The sequence below is a fragment of the Trematomus bernacchii genome, unplaced genomic scaffold (assembly GCF_902827165.1).
Source record: "Trematomus bernacchii unplaced genomic scaffold, fTreBer1.1, whole genome shotgun sequence".
NCBI classification, from domain to species: Eukaryota; Metazoa; Chordata; class Actinopteri; order Perciformes; family Nototheniidae; genus Trematomus; species Trematomus bernacchii.
In genome coordinates, this window is record NW_022987519.1 from 33419 (window position 1) to 57157 (window position 23739).

General features: G+C 42.0%; 1 protein-coding gene and 3 gene segments (V, D, J or C); 3 read left to right on the top strand and 1 right to left on the bottom strand.

Moving 5' to 3' along the window:
- Window positions 1-2410: 2410 nt before the first annotated feature.
- On the bottom strand, window positions 2411-21430 carry LOC117471786. The segment is given in 3 exon segments: window positions 2411-2766; window positions 20084-20205; window positions 21358-21430. Coding segments are annotated over 2 exon segments (258 nt in total).
- LOC117471762 lies at window positions 7233-7978 on the top strand. The segment is given in 2 exon segments: window positions 7233-7441; window positions 7549-7978. Coding segments are annotated over 2 exon segments (414 nt in total).
- LOC117471704 (tubulin alpha-1B chain-like) lies at window positions 9566-12751 on the top strand. The gene is made up of 4 exons (XM_034116896.1): window positions 9566-9663; window positions 10719-10947; window positions 11046-11194; window positions 11710-12751. The coding sequence occupies exons 1-4, from the start codon at window positions 9661-9663 to the stop codon at window positions 12685-12687; spliced, it is 1359 nt and encodes a 452-aa protein (XP_033972787.1). The 5' UTR covers window positions 9566-9660; the 3' UTR covers window positions 12688-12751.
- A 669-nt stretch (window positions 21431-22099) lies between the features above and the next one.
- Window positions 22100-22683, top strand: LOC117471752. The segment is given in 2 exon segments: window positions 22100-22234; window positions 22342-22683. Coding segments are annotated over 2 exon segments (414 nt in total).
- The last annotated feature ends 1056 nt before the right edge of the window (window positions 22684-23739 follow it).

Here is a 23739-nt window from a genome sequence, read left to right on the forward strand (position 1 = left end):
CTGCACATGTCTTATACTATCTACATACATAAGAGTATAATTAATGTGTATAATATCAGTTAAAATAAGTGCTTCAACATAGTTAACATTGCAGGAAAGCAATATATTAGACGTTAAGTACTTTGTCAGTCTTCATATTTATCTGTAGATACCCCCAAAGATGTTTTCTTATTTAAAAGAAGACCTTAACCTAAAGCATTATTTAAATAAAGGTTAATTCGTTTTTCTGTTGTGCACATCCTCATATTAATATCTTACATCCGGCACTAAACTGTTTTATTCTAGAGATCACTTACAGTATCTTCTTGATTTTCTATATTCTATATTTCTATCATTGACCTTCTACTTTCCCCCTATGAAAGTATGTACTCTTAATATTTTTTTCATCAAATATAACATATTAAAACAATAATTCAATAACGTGCTTTAACCACTAAGCGGTGCACACAAGGCACACACAGCCATACTAACTTTTTATTATTAGTGTAGGACACTATGTATGTATAACATCTGAAGATGTGTAGTTTTATTCATGTTTTCACATAATTTTACAGCATATTGCTATACTATTTCTCATGTTTTACTTCTACACATTAATATCTGATTTGTAAAACAGACAGAAAGGTATATTCGTCATTTAATGGTAAGCTATTGAAATTCTGAATCCATAGATGTGTCTCCCATCACCCAAAAAACAAAAATATATGGAGCTCCTGTAGAAGGTCAGGATCCTCTCTATGGAGCACCTGTAGGAGGTCAGGATACTCTCTATGGTGCACCTGTAGAAGGTCAGGATCCTCTCTATGGAGCACCTGTAGGAGGTCAGGATACTCTCTATGGAGCACCTGTAGGAGGTCAGGATGCTCTCTATGGTGCACCTGTAGGAGGTCAGGATGCTCTCTATGGTGCACCTGTAGAAGGTCAGGACCCTCTCTATGGTGCACCTGTAGAAGGTCAGGACCCTCTCTATGGTGCACCTGTAGAAGGTCAGGATACTCTCTATGGTGCACCTGTAGAAGGTCAGGACCCTCTCTATGGTGCACCTGTAGAAGGTCAGGATCCTCTCTATGGTGCACCTGTAGAAGGTCAGGATGCTCTCTATGGTGTAGAAGTTGCAGAGTCTCCTGGAGTCCATGTTGAACCTCTGCAGCCTTTGAGGAGTTTCTGTCAGATGTTGGTTCTGCTCCATCAGTCTCTCACTCACACATTGTTTCACTTCCCTTTAAGAAGCCTCTCATGCAAATCAGCACAGAGACACTTCCTACAGAGTCACCTGAAATATGTCAGACCATCAAAAGACACATTTCCACTATGTTATCAAAATCTTCCAAAACAATTCATATTTTAAATGAAAGTACTACTTAGTGGATACATGAACACATACAGGCAGTGAGCTGTCAGCAATCTATTGCTTCATCTGTATTTCAATTACATCCAGATTTGAAACATTTGGGACAATATATGACGCATTTTAGAAATGTTGCACATTATCTTTTTTAAATAATCCTCATTGAAGTAGTAAAGCAGCTCTGAGTTAGCATCGATGATAGAGATGATTAAAAACATGACTGTTGGTTAACACGAGATGTATTTATATGCTTTGAACAACCACAAACTAATTCAAACATCCACTCTGCTCTGCTTCCAAACGTGACATTTTTAAATGTACTGCTTTTTAATGGCTAAAGTCATTTAGGATAAAATCAACATTTTTGTCCATATCCAAAACTTTAAATCTATTTTCTGCAAGCTTTGTCCCAGAAAGAACAGACTTAGTGTTCAGTTGCAGATGCATTAAGTCTGCCTCCATCTACCAGTACTGACACAATTCTCCAAGAGTCAAGCTTTGCCCAAACCTTCGACTAAAACTATTGATCAAGTATGAATTATTCTGCTCTCACGGAGGTCAAAGATCATCTCCAGGTTTAAATGTTCTTTTCTTCATCAACTCACAAATGAAATTCTCTGTGTGACATATTTGGTTCTGCAGCACCCTCAGGTGGTGGATGAGTGCCACTACACGCTGATGGAGGGGATCTCTAAACAGGGACCATTAGTTTGTGACCTGACTTAAAGAATGACATGTTATCATTACACGTGAGGGTCCATTTGTGATGCAAAATATATTCAAGGTAAAGTTTGATAACAAATGAACATTTACTTTAACATCAGTGATAAGAGAGCTGTGTGGTTTACCATTGAAATGTTGATACTATTGTTATTGGTTATTGGTATCAATCTTGATTAACAAAAATAAAACTAGGAGGAATCCAGAAGTATATCCAAACCCTTAATATCATTAAAAAGTAATATGTGAAATATTGACTTGTTAATGTTGTGACTTTTGTGAATGAATGTGAATAAGGTTCCTTTTATATATAATATCTCAGAGAAAGGGAATCAAAACACATTTTATAATACACACATTCATCTTTATTGTTTTAAAATGTTGAAACCATCGACACAAGCAGAAACAGGTTGATGTTGAAACATGTCCTGAGAGCCAGAGAGCAGACTGAGAGCAGTGTGAGAGAGAAAGCAGAGTCCCAGTGAGTCAGCTCAGGACTGGGAACACTGGTCTCTCCTCAGTGTCTCTGAGAGCGCAGTCTGGGAGCCCTGGGTGGCCTCACAGGTCACAGAGCCCACCTTCCTCCACTGGTCTGCAGAGAACCTCAGGGTGCTGCTCCAGCTGTAGTGGGCGTCCTTCTCCAGCACCCCGGGGCTCCTGCTCTCCTCCCAGCTGCTGCTGCTGCTGCTGCCGTCCACCTTCCAGGCCAGACTCCAGTCTGAGGGGAAGCCCTTGTTGGCCAGGCACATGAGCGTGGCCTTCCCCTGCTGCAGCTCTTCTGTGGAGGGGGGCAGCACCGTCAGGGTGGGACGGACATCACCTAGGAGACACCAATCAGATTAGAGGACAGGGAGCACACAGCTGTCAATCAACCAGCAGACACTGGGACACCTTTACTGTGAGAGCGCTTGTCCTTTAAGGAGTTTCTGTCAGATGTTGGTTCTGCTCCATCAGTCTCTCACTCACACATTGTTTCACTTCCCTTTAAGAAGCCTCTCATGCAAATCAGCACAGAGACACTTCCTACAGAGTCACCTGAAATGTGTCAGACTAAATATTTGAGGTAGTAGTTATCAAAATCATCCAAAACCTGAACTCTACAAACATTATTAAATTATTTAGTGGATAAATGAACAAATACAGGAAACGGAGCAATCAGCTGTGCTTAATGTGAATCTCAATCACTACCCAGTTTTACAAACTTTAAAATAATGTCTGAAAGAATTCAACACTTTTTTTAATATCCATCGTTATCTTTACTCCGTTCATCTGTATTTAAAAACTGTATCTGTAATTTATTTGAGAACAGAGAGGAGAACCGAGATAGACGATTTCAAATAAATTAATGAAAAATGATCAGTTTCATCATTTCACATTTGAAGCTGTTTAAATGACAGCATGTTGGGAATAAAGACATTTCAAGAAAAGCTGCTCTGACTTGGTCTCAATGATGAAGAGAAATAAAGACATGAATACTAATACTATCCAAACATTACAATTAAAATAATATAAATCTATCTCTCAAACACTCTAACACAGAATTTAAAACGTCTCTTAACATCATATTTAGTTTTTGTGCAGAAACTTACTTCCAACATCCAGTCTGGTTCCTCCACCAAAAGTCCACCACAGTGATACAAAGTCATTGAGCCGCCGTACAAAAAGCTCTCACTGTAGAGAGACACGGCTCTCTGACTTTGACTCACTGAACTAAACCTACCAGCCCTCGAGAAGCTACTTCACCATTAAAGGTGGAAATAATAAATTATTCTGTGTTCAAAGTTCCATAAAAACATTTAAAGGTCTTTTGCTGGAGTAAAGTTAGCCTCTTATGGCGCGTTTCCACTACACGGCCTCGCTCGGCCCCGCTCGGTATGGCTGGGCCGCGATTGGCCTCGTTAGGACCAGCTCACTTTATGGCGCATTTCCATTACAGTTTAGGAACTGGGGTAGTATCTATAGTAACGCAGTGTAGGCGGAGCGACGCTGCTTAAAACTGCCGTGACGTCATCTTCAATGCGACACAACAATGGAGGATGTGAAGATGTGAAAGCGATCGTTTGCTTGTTTTTTGCTGTGTGGTTTATTATCACAAGAAATAGACAAGAGTTGTTTCGAAAGAGGCGACTTATAGCAAGACGAGGTATAGAAGAAGCTGACGCGAGAGTTCGGGCAGTCCTCCTACGCCGCAGAGACTACAGGACGACTCGAATCACTACTAACTACAATGCTACTTGGTAAGCTAACGTTCGCTAACTAGCAATGTGTTTAGGCTCACGCTCCCTATACGACCAAAGTATTTCAAGTATTTAATTAATTGTAGCTACCACTTTTACGTATTAAAATATGTATGCTTTTGTTTGTGTATTTCAGAAGTTACCGACCGAGCTACCGAGTGGTGGAATGTGATTGTTCCATCTTTCACACACTCAGTGGGTGGAGAACTTCAGGATGCCTGAGGAAAACCTACGTCTACCAGGGGTAGCAGTGGCACACGGTGCAGAGGAGGGCAGGGACATACGAGAGGGTCTGAAGCGCTACCTGAATACCTAGAATGTATAACGTAATACCTAAATATTCATTGTATTGTATTGAACATAAATACATCTTTTCTTTTTCACATACATGTGTTTGTCAAATTATTTAAACCAAAAAAATGTTATCAGAATTGACTATTTAGTAAATATTTGAATTTCAAGCACCAGTACTGCCCCCATAATAATAATAATCTAATAAATTAAGCAAATATCAAAGCAAACTATAAACATAAATACAAAAGTGTAAAACACAACAGAACTATATTCATAAATGCAAGTGTAAAAAATTGTTAACATGGATGGAGGCTAAAGTATCCACAGCATAAAATAATATGATTATGATGGTTTGTCTGAAAGACACAGCCTCAAGGTTCAAGGTTTTTTATTTTGTCATACGAACATAGCTAGTGTAGTTATGACAATGAACATCTTAGGTCACAGGCTCCTCCAACAGTGCAACACAATAACCCAGATCAACAGAAATATAGTGCAAGTAAATATTAAGCGCTGTGCACCGCTCTCTTTGTATAGGTGTTTTCTTTTGTTCTCTTCTCTTTGAAATATATAAGCAATGTGTTTGAGTCTAGCACAACGAGGGTATTACAATTGAGTAATTTTTACTACATGTATTTATCATGTATTCTTAATACCATTATGTAATGTTATGTTTTAGAGGAGGACCTCAAGCTAGCAAACTCAATTTCAAACAGTATGCAGAGTTGTCCTGCTAAAGAGTTAAAATGTATTATTTAACCAAGTATTTATTCTCTTATTTGCTTTAATTGCAACAGATGATAAAGGTTTCACTGTGATAAGTATTCTCTTAAATCCATAAACCCCTGTACAGTGCTTTGTGGACGATGGTGTTTATGATATTTCTGACTGCAGAGGGACGCCTAGATGATGCCATCTTTCTGTGTGATCGCTGGTGGGTGCAATTATTTATCAACAAGCAATAAGATAAGACATGGCATTGATTCTGCTGGGCCAGTTGCCGTTCCTGCAGGGCCAGATCGTCTCCTCCTCGGTTTGTGCTGTTGATGCAGAGGACGTTGTTCGGAACTGTTCCTCCTCGCTAGTCCCAATGTAATCATCTAGAACAGAAACATGACTTGTAAATTCCACAAACTACTGCAGCACAATACTATAAATAGCAACAACAACTATAGAAAAGACAAACTGAACGTAAACAATGGCACATATGGTGTTAGCAAACAATAGCTCTCGCTAATGCTATCTGCCTAGCTAGCCTTCGGGGCTCCATAAGAGCATGGGTTGTCGAACATAAATGTAAGGATAAAATAGACTTATTTGTTAGAAGTGAGCTTTAGAACAGATAGGGACACAAAGCAGGGACACAAAGCTTTCAAGCAAATAACAGAGCGTTAGCAAAAACGTACCATGCAGACTCCAGTAACGCCAGTGTCTGTGTAGAGACCTCCTGAAAGACTTTGATATTGCGAGTTGTCCCGTCGAGCACCCGCTGGACCTTATCATCTGCAATATAATGGACGTCGTCACTTCCTCGACCGACCATGGTGTGCTTTTATTTGCCATTGTTGTAGCTCCTCTGTTAACAAAAATGCTGTTTGTAAAAATGGATTATCTCGCGCGCAGATTTTGACGATTCTCTCCGACCAATCAGCAGCCGAGAGCGTTGACGTCACAAACTCAGCCCGGTTGTCTTTGGCCCTGGCCCCACGATTTTATGAGGCCAGAAAAACTGTGAATTAGGACCCGCCGGCCGGTACTAGGCCAAGTGGAAACGCAACCACAAACGGGCCGCTGACGTCACAGCCCTCTTAAACCGGGCTGCGGGCTGTAGTGGAAACGCGCCATTAGTTCAGAATATTTGATAAGTATGTATACAATGACATGGAGAGGTAACTATTTCTCCGTACGCTGAATAATACGTACAACAGAAGAGAAATTGCTCTTATGAATTAACATTTGACTTACTTCCAACATCCAGTCTGGTTCCTCCACCGAACGTGTACCACAGTGATACAAAGTCATTGAGCCGCCGTACAAAAACCTCTCACTGTAGAGAGACACGGCTCTCTGACTTTGACACAAACAAACTCACCAAACACATCCACAGTTTACCCACTTGATATAATTACTGCTTCAAATGTTTGAAACAGATTCACACACTATGGAAAAGTATCTACTGTTTCTCTATTGAACCTTTTAAACATTTAAAACAAATATCTACTTATCTCTTCAGTTTTAATGAAGATTCTTCTTTTGAATACGAATTGTTCACAAAATATGTTTAGTTTCACGATTTTATCAACTTTTAAACATCAAAGTAATTGATTACTTAAATGAAACAATGAACGTCTAATAAAAGCTATTCATGTTATACTTCTGAATGTGCCTCATTTCCATAAATACATGTTTGCTTTTCCATCAGGATCAATAATAAATCTCCATTTTGTTTTTCCTAGGTGGTATTGATTATTAGGAGTTATGAATTTGAGCTTTTCAATAAAATGAACTACAAGAAAATGTGTCCATTGAACTTAAAGCCTCATACAAGTGAGCGCTGACCCATTCCTGATCAATCCTCTGACAGAGAGATGGATCCATTGATAAACAGCATCATCAGAGTAATCCAGGTCCCTGTTGGAGTCAGAGCATTTCCATAGAGAGACACTTTGCATCAGCAGCACCATGCTCCAGTGCTCTGGGACACTTTATAGTCCTGAGAGTTGAGCACTGGATGACTGACAGCTGTCCTTCATGACAACAGAAGACACAGAAATCCTCCTCATCAAGAACATGACTCTGATCTGCGTCCTCATCTGGACTCTCCTCTGCTGCTGCTTCACAGGTAAAGTCCAGAGAATCAAACTCCTCTCCTCTGTGAACATCCGTCCCTCTGAAATGAAGCGGACAAAACCATGACGCTGCTTTATGTCTTTGTCTCTGTATCCTCAGAGTCCAGAGGCCAGTACACAGTGACTCAGTCTGGAGCAGTGAGCTCTGCTCCGGGACGCTCCGTCTCCATCACATGTACGACCAGTCAGAAGGTTCATGGTGGGATATATTTAGCCTGGTACCAACAGAGAGATGGAGGAACTCCTAAACTGCTCATTCACACTACTAGCACTCGAGAATCAGGGATTTCAGACCGTTTTACAGGCAGTGGATCAAACTCTGACTTCACTCTGACCATCAGTGGAGTCCAGACTGATGATGCAGCAGTTTACTACTGTCAGAGTTGGCATTACCCCAACAGTCAGCAAGTGTTCACACAGTGAAAAAGCGTCGTACAAAAACCTCCCTCAGTCAGACTGAACAGGAACTGAGCTGACTGCTGCAGCTGGAAGCTACACTTCACTGAGGACACACACACACACACACACACACACACACACACACACACACACACACACACACACACACACACACACACACACACACACACACACACACACACACACACACACACACACACACACACACACAAACACACATTTGAATACTTTATTTGGTTCCACAAATGATATTACATGAGACAGGGAATCACAGCAGCACAGAACACTTAGGGGAACACATAGCATCTCCTTCTCCACACGGCTAAGCTGCCAATAAAAGCTGAAACAGAGCAATATTTGGCAATTTGTTTGGCTTTTCTCTTTGACATTCCAGCAATTCTCAGACCAATCATGGTGTATTTATATACATGGCCAAGACTTCCGAATATGAGTATGCTATATCTACACTTGTACCCAAAGCTGGTTATTACATTACATTACATGTCACTTGTTAGACGCTTTTATCCAAAGCGACTTACACACTCAATACTGTGGACAATCCCCACAGGAGCAATTTGGGGTGAAGTGTCTCAGGGACACAACGACATGCTGACTGCAGTGGGGTTTCAAATAAAAAATCCTTGTTTTGAAATAACTCTGTCCCCAACAGCAGCACAAACTAAAATAACTGGAGAAATGTTCAAGTCCACAGGAACCTCAAACGGTTTGGTCATCATTTATGTAAACAAGTATTTCCAAGGCACACTTTTATATGATCATTATAGTTATACAAAATAAGAGAATAACAGGTATGAAATAATTCCAACTCATACTATAGTAACACACAAATACAGTTTAAAAGGGGAGTGATTTGTAAAATATGCATAAAGAAAAAGTAAATCTGTTTACAGTTCTGTTTCATATGGGTATTGTTGAGAGATGTATCCATAGATCTATAGTCCCTAATGTTGCTCTCAAAGTGCACCAGATTTATGCATTTAACTTCAACATTTAAAACAAATCTTCCCGGGGGAGCATGCCCCCGGACCCCCCTAGAGGAGGTGAGGACCCCCCTAGAGGATGTTAGGTCCAAGGTGTTTACATGCTTATTTATACAATATGTGTGCTTATGCTAACATCATAAGACAAAAGTTGGTTCCATGTTGTGTGAAGTGAGAACGCACTAGAGTGAGGGGGGCCCCCAAGCCAAAGCTCGCTTAGGGCCCCCAAAAGACAAGGGCCGGCCCTGCCCACACCCCCTGTCAAATTGTCCCACCCACATTGAGGATGCTTCCTACGCCCATGCTTAAATATATATATATATTTATCGTAATTCAAATATGAACGTCAAAAGTCGGAATATGCCAATCTTTTTTTCTTATTATCTTATTTGCTAAACGTTCTTGTATAGTAATATGCATGTGTTGTATTATTCTACGACGACTATTTATTAATGTTCAGCAATAACCACGTTTTCCCAGTACATCCATGGGACTGACGTTCTTAGGTGGGGTGATTCCGCTTTGAACAGGAATTTTGTTAGCCAGTGTTCTTGTTTTCCATGTGCTCAATAAAGTTTATTTAAAAAAAATTCTAAAGAATTCAACCAATCAGAAGTGGACCCACTTGTCTTTTCATCCAATCAGATTCCGCAGCAATTGCGATAAATAGCCCCGCCTAGAAAATACACCTGTTACTTCTTACCCTGGACTCATACAGGCCCTGCCGTGAGAGATAACTTTGCCTTTTCCTCTTCTTTATCGAAGCCCTCTGTCTTCACATCTTCAGAAAAATGGTGAGTACGATAGTACAGGTTTTCTCCACGTAGAGGATGTGTGTTTAACCAAATGCAGCGCTCTGAACGTATGTCATCATGCGAAAACGTAACCAGCTTAACGTTTTTTAACCGCTTACTATTTAAAGAAGACTCATCATTTTTATAGTGAAACAAAAATGTTACGGTGTAAGCTGTTAAATCAAGCTTAGTCATTAATAAGTCGTTTTAACCGTGGTGTTGGTAAATTTAAGTGTAACTCGACCGCACAGTCAAGATGTTGAAGTGACGCATTTACAATCGGCGCGAATTGTTGGAAATAAATATACTTCCTGTCTCATTAGTGGCCAGGTTTAATGGTTTCATATTTAAAACATGATATGAACACAGATAAAACATTTTTTTTCCGAATTTCAGTGAACCAGGGCGTTTTTACAACGTAGGCTACGTCTGAAATGATTACATCAAAATATATTCTTTCATTACATAGACTGGGTCAAGTGGATTTTATTTATTGACGTGCTTTGCAAATGCATTTTTCCGGCGTAACCTGGAGTAATTATTGTATTACGAAAAACAAGATAAGGACTTTGTGTTCAAATTTGTACTTTATTTAGGTCGAATTAGATGATTATTATGTGTGTTTACGTTCTGGCCTGCCACGCCACTAGTCTCCTAAAGGGGTGTGGCAGTGGCGCAATCCGTGTGACGCAGTTGCAGAAAATGTAAACGCATAGTCTCCTCTCTTAACACTGGCCCACATTCACGTCCAATCGTGCCACCTGTCTGCCAACAACTGCGTCATTGAGCTTTCGGTTGTTCCACGTATAAACAGTATTTAGCCTCTTTTTATAATTGTAACTCTTTCTGTTCAGATGACAAATGTGTGCGTCAGGTGACTTAAATCATGATATGATGTTTGGTTCTTATTAAAATAGCCTTTTTCTCTAGAGCAGTCCTCCCACATGTGATGATATGCCACTAGAATGTATGTTACACTGTTTTTGCACAAGAATCAGCCAACTAGGCTTCCTTTTTTATGATAGTTTCTTAACAACCTTTGTTCCCTTTTACAGCGCGAGTGCCTCTCAATCCACGTTGGTCAGGCTGGGGTGCAGATTGGCAATTCCTGCTGGGAGCTTTACTGCCTGGAACATGGGATCCAGCCGGACGGCAGGAAGCCTGGTGACCAGAACATCTCAGGAGGAGGAGGGGACGATTCCTTAAGCACCTTCTTCATGGAGACTGGAGCTGGAAAGCACGTCCCCAGAGCAGTGTTTGTTGACCTGGAGCCCACTGTCATCGGTACATTCTCATTCATTATAAATGATAAAAGTATCATAAATGCCTTTTCCCCCTCTGTCATTCAAAACCTTCAATAATCTAATGCTCATTACCCTTAGATGAGGTGCGCAAGGGGACTTACCGCCAGCTGTTTCACCCTGAGCAGCTGATCACTGGCAAGGAGGATGCTGCCAACAACTACGCCCGAGGACACTACACCATCGGCAAGGAGGTCATCGACCTGGTGATGGACAGAATCCGAAAGCTGGTCAGTACATTTAGAACAGAAGTCCATTTTTCTGAAGAGTATTAAATGAAAATGAATCAGTTTATTGCTAAGTAGGTTTTCACATACAAGGAGTATGCAATCATATTGTGGTGAATGGCAAAAATAAGTATTGCAAAAGCTAAGTGTCATAACTAATAATAAATATGTGAAGTATATGTTTTAAAATGTAGAGCTGTACAGTGTTTTAAACAAACACAAGACATAACAATCTGGTATCACTCTTTCAAAGTGAGCATATTTCCCTGATTCTGGCCCACTTGCATCGGCTTCCTCCACCCTGCAGAATTCAGTTTAAGATCCTCCTGATCGCATTCAAAGCCCTCCATGGTATGGCACCCTCTTATCTCTGATCTGTTTTCATTGAATCTATATGTTTACATGCTGTGCACTAATACACTTTTTTATCATTAGCTGTGAACCCTTGGCACTGCTGTCTTTGTATTATATAAATAAGTTTATTAATATTATTTCATGATTTTCTCTCTTTCTTTCAGTCCGACCAGTGCACCGGTCTTCAGGGTTTCCTGGTGTTCCACAGCTTCGGAGGGGGCACCGGCTCTGGTTTCACCTCCCTGCTGATGGAGCGTCTGTCCGTCGACTACGGCAAGAAGTCCAAACTGGAGTTCTCCGTCTACCCAGCTCCCCAGGTGTCCACCGCTGTGGTGGAGCCCTACAACGCCATCCTGACCACCCACACCACCCTGGAGCACTCTGACTGTGCCTTCATGGTTGATAATGAGGCCATTTATGATATCTGCTGTAAAAAGCTGGATATCGAGCGTCCCTCTTACACAAACCTGAACAGGTTAATGAGTCAAATTGTGTCCTCCATCACTGCCTCCCTTCGTTTTGATGGTGCCCTCAATGTTGATCTGACAGAGTTCCAGACCAACTTGGTGCCCTACCCCCGTATCCACTTCCCTCTGGCCACCTATGCCCCTGTTATTTCTGCAGAGAAAGCTTACCATGAGCAGCTCTCGGTGGCAGAAATCACTAATTCCTGCTTCGAGCCAGCCAATCAGTTGGTGAAATGCGACCCACGCCACGGTAAATACATGGCCTGCTGCCTTTTGTATCGTGGTGATGTCGTTCCCAAAGATGTGAACGCTGCCATTGCCACCATCAAAAGCAAGCGCTCCATCCAGTTTGTGGACTGGTGCCCCACTGGTTTCAAGGTGGGCATCAACTACCAGCCGCCCACTGTAGTTCCTGGTGGAGACCTGGCCAAGGTCCAGAGGGCTGTGTGCATGCTGAGCAACACCACTGCTATTGCAGAGGCCTGGGCTCGGCTGGACCACAAGTTTGATCTGATGTACGCTAAGCGTGCCTTTGTGCACTGGTATGTGGGTGAGGGTATGGAGGAGGGAGAGTTCTCTGAGGCCAGAGAGGACATGGCCGCTCTGGAGAAAGATTACGAGGAGGTTGGAGCTGATAGCCTGGAAGATGAGGATGAGGAAGGAGAGGAGTATTAGAAAGCTTTATTGATCTGTTTTATTAATGTCAAGAAAATAAAGTTGTTCCTTGACTGAACCTGAACCTATGCTTTCCTCTCGTCTATAAATACACTGTTAAACATGACCTATCTGCCTAGATGGGTTGTATGTATTCACTTGCTCAGTTCAATCAAAAATGTTTTCACACAGAGATGCTATTGCTCAATTCAGTCACTTGGAGGCAGTGGTGTTTAACATGTATATATCTTTTCTCTGAACAGACCAGTTATGGCAATCTAGTTAAATGCTAGATTAATCACTAAATTATTTCTCAACATCAGATGATTCAAGAGTACCATTTGCATATCTTACATTTACTTATTTAAGATTGGATTTGTGCTTTACGTGACAAGAACAGAGTCCTAACCCCGGCCTGATCTCAAATAGGGTGTGGTATTCACTCTGGCCCAAGGGAGGGATAGTAGTGAGGCGGGGGGGCGGGGGGGTGGGGCTCTCATGCTGGCAGACAGGTGGTGTTTAAGAAGACTTAGTTCTGCTGTTCCCAGACCGGAACATGAATGAAACTGAAAGCAATACATTAGGAACCATGTAAAGCCAACATTGAAAAAGGCTAAATAGTGTTGTAAGGACATTAGTGTTTTCACAGGTGTTGTAAACGTTTTTTATATTTTCAGTTCTGTAATCATTCACCATGTTCGGTTACAAAGAAATGCTTTTTCTTGACATTAAGCAGATATTTAATGTCATTAAAACGGAAACAAAATGGATTCTACAATACACTGACCTAAATGAATACTTTCCTATTGCACTTTCAATTGCCTCTTTGGTAGTTGATGGATTTTCAAATGGCTTCAAATGTTTGAAACAGATTCACACACTATGGAAAAGTATCTACTGTTTCTCTATTGAACCTTTTAAACATTTAAAACAAATGTCTACTTATCTCTTCAGTTTTAATGAAGATTCTTCTTTTGAAAAACGAAATGTTCACAAAATATGTTTAGTTTCATGATTTTATCAACTTTTAAACATCAAAGTAATTGATTACTTAAATGAAACAATGAACGTCTAATAAAAGGGTGGTTTTAGTCTGGATGCTGCGGTACCGCCTGCCAGACGGCAGCAGACAGAACAGTTTGTGGCTGGGGTGATGGGGGGTCTTTGATGATCCTGAGGGATTTCTTCCTGAGGCGCTGGGAGTAAAGGTCCTCCATGGATGGCAGCTCCGTCCTGGTGATGTGCTGTGCAGTTTCCACCACCCTCTGTAAAGCCTTACGGTTGAGGGCGGTGCAGCTGCCGTACCAGGCCGTGATGCAGCCAGCCAGGATCCTCTCTATGGTGCACCTGTAGAAGGTCAGGATCCTCTCTATGGTGCACCTGTAGAAGGTCAGGATACTCTCTATGGTGCACCTGTAGAAGGTCAGGATGCTCTCTATGGAGCACCTGTAGAAGGTCAGGATCCTCTCTATGGTGCACCTGTAGAAGGTCAGGATGCTCTCTATGGTGCACCTGTAGAAGGTCAGGATCCTCTCTATGGTGCACCTGTAGAAGGTCAGGATGCTCTCTATGGTGCACCTGTAGAAGGTCAGGATGCTCTCTATGGTGCACCTGTAGAAGGTCAGGATGCTCTCTATGGTGCACCTGTAGAAGGTCAGGATGCTCTCTATGGTGCACCTGTAGAAGGTCAGGATGCTCTCTATAGCCGCGTTCACACCAAGTACTTTCCTGTACTTAGTTCCGGCACTAAGAGCCCCGGCGCTTTTAACCCCAGGGCACTTAGTACAGATCGCGTTCACACCGGAGTACTTTTCCCTGAGGGAAGATTACGCAAATGAGCCGCTGACGTCACTTCTTCTTCTGCTTTGGCTTTACTGGCAGGCCACAAACCACTTCACGGCGAGTACAGTAGGTGGCGGTAAGCACCTTAAAGTTGTTTGCAATCCGCTACAAAACAAGAGAAGAAGAAAAACTTCCCGCGTATACTGTCTGTTGTTTACCTTCCGACCTCAGACATGATGGAGATGGAGTCGACTGAAGTTGTGCTGTTTGTGCTCATGTTATACAGCTTTGTAACTTCGTTAATGCGGCCAGAGCCTGAGCCTATTAGGCGTCCGACAAAAATCCGGAGCCGCCACACGTCGAATGCTATAATCGCAAAGTTTCTTCAGCATCAAAGGCAGTTCAAAAGCTTTAGGAAAAGGATTGGCCGACGTAAAGCACACATGATTGCCATGTTTCACCGTAGGATGGCTGATACAGGATCTGTTTAATCGCCATGTCGGTTTTCTTTATTGCACTCAAGACATAACATTAAATAGAAATATTTTAAATGTAACTAAAGTGTCAGTTGTACATGTCAGTAAACATTGTCAATATAAAATAAAGTGTCAGTTGTACTATATAATAACAGTAATTATGTTATAATTTATGATCAACCTCACACGGCCGGCCAACGGGCCGGATGTGGCCCGCGGGCCGTAAAATGCCCACCCCTGGTCTAGGTATAGTGGTTTTAGATCAGGACCTGGTCTAATGTGGTCTACATGTAAAAAAAGCACTGAAATCTCCCTTTTTTGTATTTTCACAAATAGAATTAAGGTTTCACAAATCTGAAACTGTTTTATAAAGAATGTTTGGCCTCTCTGGGATAATCCAGTCCAAATAAATCGGCTATGCAGCGATTTAAGAGGTTCAAACACGGAGGATTGTTCCTTTTTGAAGAGTGCTTCATGTATGCTTGAACTTTGTTTAATGTTGTTGAGGCAAGTTTTCTTACCGGAAGTCATGTGACCTCTAGCCCGGATGTTTACAATGTTTGTGATAGAGTAAAAAGGCGCGAACGTAAATGCCGGTCCAGGCGACTACGTTTTCACGCTGTTTCATAATTGTACCAAGAAGGAAATAAACATGATTGTGAACATCAGTTCGATGCGTAACGTTCTTTCAAGACAAAGTTACAGTGTGTGTACCTTTGCGTTTGGTTGCTGGTAAGGAGGACGACCAAGCGCTGTGATCTAGAATGCAAAGCTCGCTAGTTTCCAATCCCGAGAGTTGTCCATCCTCGCCTGAAACAGACGATTAGTGCCATGAGTTAGTGAAGCAAATTACAGAAACACTGCACAGTTATTCACAAGTCAAAACGTTTTCATACGGCCGAGAATATCTAGCTAGCTAGATGTAGCTAGCTCGGGGCCGGTGTTAGCCTATTCAGCCTAGCATGGCTAGCTTGATCTACTGAGCAAATAAAAGTACATCTGAGACCATTATTGTGCAGATTAAAACCCCAGTGCATGTAGCTGATTTTACCTTCGTCGTGGTCGTCATCGTTGGCCACTGAATCCGCCGTTTGTAGTCCTGCCTGAGTTTCTTTATTTTGAGCCGGTGGGGCTGTGCACATTCCCAGGTCGAGTGAAAGCTACTGAACTGGCTTCAGTAGCATTCCCTGGGTCGCGTCCTCGGCGTAGATCTCCAGAAGCGCCGACACCTCCTCATCATTTCTTGATGCTTGCCATAACTGCTTTCAAAAACAAACACAACGCTCCGTCGGAGCGTTGGGTTTTTGTAGCGAGGAAAAACAATGGCTGCTCCACACAACATTTTCACAGTTGTACGGGCGTGGTTTGCAATTCGCCCAGCCAATCAGCACTGGGGCACTTTTGGGGCACTTTTCACCCACAGGAAAGTACGATCTCTCAGCAGGCTCTAAAAATGGGGGTAAAAGTTCCCGAGATTAAGTACGATTTTTGGTGTGAACGAGACATAAGGGGTACTAACGGAACTAAACGCGAAAAGTACGGTGAAAAGTACTCCGGTGTGAACACGGCTTATGGTGCACCTGTCGAAGGTCAGGATGCTCTCTATGGTGTAGAAGTTGCAGAGTCTCCTGGAGTCCATGTTGAACCTCTGCAGCCTTTGAGGAGTTTCTGTCAGATGTTGGTTCTGCTCCATCAGTCTCTCACTCACACATTGTTTCACTTCCCTTTAAGAAGCCTCTCATGCAAATCAGCACAGAGTCACTTCCTACAGAGTCACCTGAAATATGTCAGACCATCAAAAGACACATTTCCACTATGTCATCAAAATCTTCCAAAACAATTCATATTTTAAATTAAAGTACTACTTAGTGGATACATGAACACATACAGGGAGTGAGCTGTCAGCAATCTATTGCTTCATCTGTATTTCAATTACATCCAGATTTTAAAGCTCCCATGTCATGCTTTTCCGGTTATTACCCGTCCCCTTGTGTGTTATGAAGGTTTTTATGCATGTAAACGGTGTGCAGAGTCAAAACCCTCAAAGTACACCCTGTAGCGAGTAAAACTCTAACACAGAAAATACCTCCCCAAAACGCCTCGTTGGAGATACGTCACTGCCCATTTGATTCTTCCGGGTACCGCCTGATGTCATGCGGTACCTGGAACGAAATGGACCAATCCCGAAGAGCTATGGCCACACCAGCAGCGGCGTGTTCCTCCTCCAGAGGTTCGAAGAACCGGCATTTCACAGACGAAAGCTTCCAAAACATTGCCCAGTTTGAGGCCGGATATGCACAGCTTGTTTGGACCGTTTGGAGCAGGGGAAGATCTGGGTATACAACCTGTAAGTTTGCATTGTTATTTGTGTATTTATCAAACAAGACTGTTTAAATGTGTAAACTGTGTTGGACTGCTAAGCCATTGACACAGTGCTAACTGTGCTAACTAAGTTGCTAGAGTTTCCATATATCAACTCTAATATCAGCAGATGGCCTTGCATACATGTATCTCATAGCAGGAGAATGTCTGCATTCACACACACGGAATACTCATACAGTATACTGTACTGTGATTTACCGTACATTGTGACCGTACATATACTGCATGTAGCTAACGAGGCTAGCTGTATGCTAGCGCAAAACAATGTATTCATGCAAGTTACATTGTATGGTAGCAGAATACCCGTATACGATTGCAATTATAAACACGTTATTGCTAGCCTAATATGAACCACTAGCTTTTGTTCATAGTAGTTTTATTACACTGCATTATAGTTGCCTTTCCTCCAAGCTAACGTTCATATCGTGTTAGCTACCAAGGTAAACAAAGCTAGGTTAGCATATTAGCAGGCAAGCTGTTCATTACACAACTACTACTAACGAATCTAAAACAACTAAGTTTCTCTAATATTTTGTGATTTGCATTTGATTTCGTCCAGCCAGATCCTGGCGGACAATCCATGACGTGCTAAAAGGCACTTCTACTACTACTGAGGCGTCGTGCTAAAAGGCACCGCACCGACTGTGCGCAGGCAAGATGCGAGGAGGAGGAATGGATGATATACTGTGTATATATGTATATTTATGTTCATTTTGTACATTTCTAAAAATAAAGTTTAATGGAAATACTTAGTAGGCCTATCCTTTCTTCCCTGAATTCATATATAGCAAACCATGATTTGATTTCTCATCAAACAGTAGTAGTTTATAACGAGTAAAAATAACTTACTCTTTGTTATGAGCGGCTCGTAGGCCACAAAGACAAGGAGACATACACGAGTTTACAAAACCACGGCACATTTATTGTGGTGAATGCAGAGATAGGTGGTTGAGAGGATCGCAGAGTTAGTCTTCCTGCAGCCGCTTTGGAGAGAGACTGGGGCCGTAGTGTCCGGAGGTGTCCGTGATCGTGCTGATTAGCCTCTTCAGCTCCACCCCATCGTAAGACAAAGGCCCTGGGGCCGTCACACTCTTCTATAACAACAGTTAAAAATATATATGTATATAAAATATACGGCTGTGCCGACGCCATGATAAGACTGATGTTACGCTGAGAGCAGCCGGGGAAAGCACTGTTAGACATGGGCGCAGCCTCTCTGGTGGTTGACTAATCAGAACGAGTGGCCGAGCTGACCAATCGGAGCACACTAGGCTCACAGGGAGGGGGGGGCAAGAGCTCCAACGAGTCGTTTAGTGGAGAAAGTGAATACTGCTGAATACACATGCTTGACAGAGATGCTGTATGCGAAACCAATGTGAGTTTGGAAAATTGCACAGTATAAATCTATTGTAGTATACCTCAACAATGTAATTATGATCAGTGGAAATGACCATGACATGGGCCCTTTAAACATTTGGGACAATATATGACGCATTTTAGAAATGTTGCACATTATCTTTTTTAAATAATCCTCATTGAAGTAGTAAAGCAGCTCTGAGTTAGCATCGATGATAGAGATAATTAAAAACATGACTGTTGGTTAACATGAGATGTATTTATATGCTTTGAACAACCAAAAACTAATTCAAACATCCACTCTGCTCTGCTTCCAAACGTGACATTTTTAAATGCTTTTTAATGGCTAAAGTCATTTAGGATAAAATCAACATTTTTGTCCATATCCAAAACTTTAAATCTATTTTCTGCAAGCTTTGTCCCAGAAAGAACAGACTTAGTGTTCAGTTGCAGATGCATTAAGTCTGCCTCCATCTACCAGTACTGACACAATTCTCCAAGAGTCAAGCTTTGCCCAAACCTTCGACTAAAACTATTGATCAAGTATGAATTATTCTGCTCTCACGGAGGTCAAAGATCATCTCCAGGTTTAAATGTTCTTTTCTTCATCAACTCACAAATGAAATTCTCTGTGTGACATACTTGGTTCTGCAGCACCCTCAGGTGGTGGATGAGTGCCACTACACGCTGATGGAGGGGATCTCTAAACAGGGACCATTAGTTTGTGACCTGACTTAAAGAATGACATGTTATCATTACACGTGAGGGTCCATTTGTGATGCAAAATATATTCAAGGTAAAGTTTGATAACAAATGAACATTTAATTTAACATCAGTGATAAGAGAGCTGTGTGGTTTACCATTGAAATGTTGATACTATTGTTATTGGTTATTGGTATCAATCTTGATTAACAAAAATAAAACTAGGAGGAATCCAGAAGTATATCCAAACCCTTAATATCATTAAAAAGCAATATGTGAAATATTGACTTGTTAATGTTGTGACTTTTGTGAATGAATGTGAATAAGGTTCCTTTTATATAAAATATCTCAGAGAAAGGGAATCAAAACACATTTTATAATACACACATTCATCTTTATTGTTTTAAAATGTTGAAACCATCGACACAAGCAGAAACAGGTTGATGTTGAAACATGTCCTGAGAGCCAGAGAGCAGACTGAGAGCAGTGTGAGAGAGAAAGCAGAGTCCCAGTGAGTCAGCTCAGGACTGGGAACACTGGTCTCTCCTCAGTGTCTCTGAGAGCGCAGTCTGGGAGCCCTGGGTGGCCTCACAGGTCACAGAGCCCACCTTCCTCCACTGGTCTGCAGAGAACCTCAGGGTGCTGCTCCAGCTGTAGTGGGCGTCCTTCTCCAGCACCCCGGGGCTCCTGCTCTCCTCCCAGCTGCTGCTGCCGTCCACCTTCCAGGCCAGACTCCAGTCTGAGGGGAAGCCCTTGTTGGCCAGGCACATGAGCGTGGCCTTCCCCTGCTGCAGCTCTTCTGTGGAGGGGGCCAGCACCGTCAGGGTGGGACGGACATCACCTAGGAGACACCAATCAGATTAGAGGACAGGGAGCACACAGCTGTCAATCAACCAACAGACACTGGGACACCTTTACTGTGAGAGCGCTTGTCCTTTAAGGAGTTTCTGTCAGATGTTGGTTCTGCTCCATCAGTCTCTCACTCACACATTGTTTCACTTCCCTTTAAGAAGCCTCTCATGCAAATCAGCACAGAGACACTTCCTACAGAGTCACCTGAAATATGTCAGACTACAATAGAAGTACAACATTAGGACATATTTTAAGTAGTAGTTATCAAAATCATCCAAAACCTGAACTCTACAAACATTATTAAATTATTTAGTGGATAAATGAACAAATACAGGAAACGGAGCAATCAGCTGTGCTTAATGTGAATCTCAATCACTACCCAGTTTTACAAACTTTAAAATAATGTCTGAAAGAATTCAACACTTTTTTTAATATCCATCGTTATCTTTACCCCGTTCATCTGTATTTAAAAACTGTATCTGTAATTTATTTGAGAACAGAGAGGAGAACCGAGATAGACGATTTCAAATAAGTTAATGAAAAATGATCAGTTTCATCATTTCACATTTGAAGCTGTTTAAATGACAGCATGTTGGGAATAAAGACATTTCAAGAAAAGCTGCTCTGACTTGGTCTCAATGATGAAGAGAAATAAAGACATGAATACTAATACTATCTAAACATTACAATTAAAATAATATAAATCTATCTCTCAAACACTCTAACACAGAATTTAAAACGTCTCTTAACATCATATTTAGTTTTTGTGCAGAAACTTACTTCCAACATCCAGTCTGGTTCCTCCACCAAAAGTCCACCACAGTGATACAAAGTCATTGAGCCGCCGTACAAAAAGCTCTCACTGTAGAGAGACACGGCTCTCTGACTTTGACTCACTGAACTAAACCTACCAGCCCTCGAGAAGCTACTTCACCATTAAAGGTGGAAATAATGAATTATTCTGTGTTCAATGTTTCATAAAAACATTTAAAGGTCTTTTGCTGGAGTAAAGTTAGCCTCTTAGTTCAGAATATTTGATAAGTATGTATACAATGACATGGAGAGGTAACTATTTCTCCGTACGCTGAATAATAAGTACAACAGAAGAGAAATTGCTCTTATGAATTAACATTTGACTTACTTCCAAACTCCAGTCTGGTTCCTCCACCGAACGTGTACCACAGTGATACAAAGTCATTGAGCCGCCGTACAAAAACCTCTCACTGTAGAGAGACACGGCTCTCTGACTTTGACACAAACAAACTCACCAAACACATCCACAGTTTACCCACTTGATATAATTACTGCTTCAAATGTTTGAAACAGATTCACACACTATGGAAAAGTATCTACTGTTTCTCTATTGAACCTTTTAAACATTTAAAACAAATATCTACTTAGCTCTTCAGTTTTAATGAAGATTCTTCTTTTGAATACGAATTGTTCACAAAATATGTTTAGTTTCACGATTTTATCAACTTTTAAACATCAAAGTAATTGATTACTTAAATGAAACAATGAACTTCTAATACAAGCTATTCATGTTATACTTCCGAATGTGCATCATTTCCATAAATACATGTTTGCTTTTCCATCAGGATCAATAATAAATCTCCATTTTGTTTTTCCTAGGTGGTATTGATTATTTGGAGTTATGAATTTGAGCTTTTTAATAAAATGAACTACAAGAAAATGTGTCCATTGAACTTAAAGCCTCATACAAGTGAGCGCTGACCCATTCCTGATCAATCCTCTGACAGAGAGATGGATCCATTGATAAACAGCATCATCAGAGTAATCCAGGTCCCTGTTGGAGTCAGAGCATTTCCATAGAGAGACACTTTGCATCAGCAGCACCATGCTCCAGTGCTCTGGGACACTTTATAGTCCTGAGAGTTGAGCACTGGATGACTGACAGCTGTCCTTCATGACAACAGAAGCCACAGAAATCCTCCTCATCAAGAACATGACTCTGATCTGCGTCCTCATCTGGACTCTCCTCTGCTGCTGCTTCACAGGTAAAGTCCAGAGAATCAAACTCCTCTCCTCTGTGAACATCCGTCCCTCTGAAATGAAGCGGACAAAACCATGACGCTGCTTTATGTCTTTGTCTCTGTATCCTCAGAGTCCAGAGGCCAGTACACAGTGACTCAGTCTGGAGCAGTGAGCTCTGCTCCGGGACGCTCCGTCTCCATCACATGTACGACCAGTCAGAAGGTTTATAATGGGAACTATTTAGCCTGGTACCAACAGAGAGATGGAGGAACTCCTAAACTGCTTATGCACACTACTAGCACTCGAGTATCAGGGATTTCAGACCGTTTTACAGGCAGTGGATCAAACTCTGACTTCACTCTGACCATCAGTGGAGTCCAGACTGATGATGCAGCAGTTTACTACTGTCAGAGTTGGCATTACCCCAACAGTCAGCAAGTGTTCACACAGTGAAAAAGCGTCGTACAAAAACCTCCCTCAGTCAGACTGAACAGGAACTGAGCTGACTGCTGCAGCTGGAAGCTACACTTCACTTCACTGAACACACACACACACACACACACACACACACACACACACACACACACACACACACACACACACACACACACACACACACACACACACACACACACACACACACACACACACACACACACACACACACACACACACACACACACACACACACACACACACACACACACACACACACACACACACACACACACACACACACACACACACACACACACACACACACACACACACACACACACACACACACAGGAACATTGTAAATCTAAATGTATAAAAGCCACACTAAACTCATGGGTGCTCAGCTTCCTTTTGAACAGTGTTCACTTCTGTCTAACTGGAGTGACTCCCAAAGACCAAAAGTCCCAACTTCAAATAAAAAATCCTTGTTTTGAAATAACTCTGTCCCCAACAGTAGCACAAACTAAAATAACTGGAGAAATGTTCAAGTCCACAGGAACTGTCAAACTCAAAAGGTCTTTTAAAAGCGTGTGAATAATCCAGTAAACAGAGTAAGTACCTGGGACTGCACTTAGACAACGGACTGAAGTGGGAGATCAACACTGACGTTATGTACAAGAAGGGGAGGAGCCGACTCTATTTTCTGAGGAAGCTGAGATCCTTCCACGTGTGCAGCAAGATGTTGGAGATCTTCTACCAGTCTGTTGTAGACGCCAACAGACGACGCCATAGCCCTCACCCTCCACACTGCCCTCTCACACCTGGACCCGAAGAACAGGAACACATATGTGAGAATGCTGTTCATTGACTACAGTTCAGCATTCAACACCATTGTGCCCTCCAAGCTGGCCATCAAGCTCAGAGACCTCGGGCTCAACAGCGCCCTCTGCGACTGGATCCTGAACTTCCTGACGGGCAGACCCCAGGCAGTGCGGGTGGGAAACATCACATCCTCCACCCTGATTCTTAACACCGGTGCCCCTCAAGGCTGCGTGCTCAGCCCTCTCCTCTACTCCCTGTTCACCCACGA

What these genes read in the sequence shown, in the direction of transcription:
- LOC117471704 (XM_034116896.1), top strand. An exon ending in CCTGGAGCCCACTGTCATCG is followed by an intron (nt 10,948 to 11,045) that starts GTACATTCTCAT and finishes CATTACCCTTAG; the next exon opens with ATGAGGTGCGCAAGGGGACT. An exon ending in TGGACAGAATCCGAAAGCTG is followed by an intron (nt 11,195 to 11,709) that starts GTCAGTACATTT and finishes TCTTTCTTTCAG; the next exon opens with TCCGACCAGTGCACCGGTCT.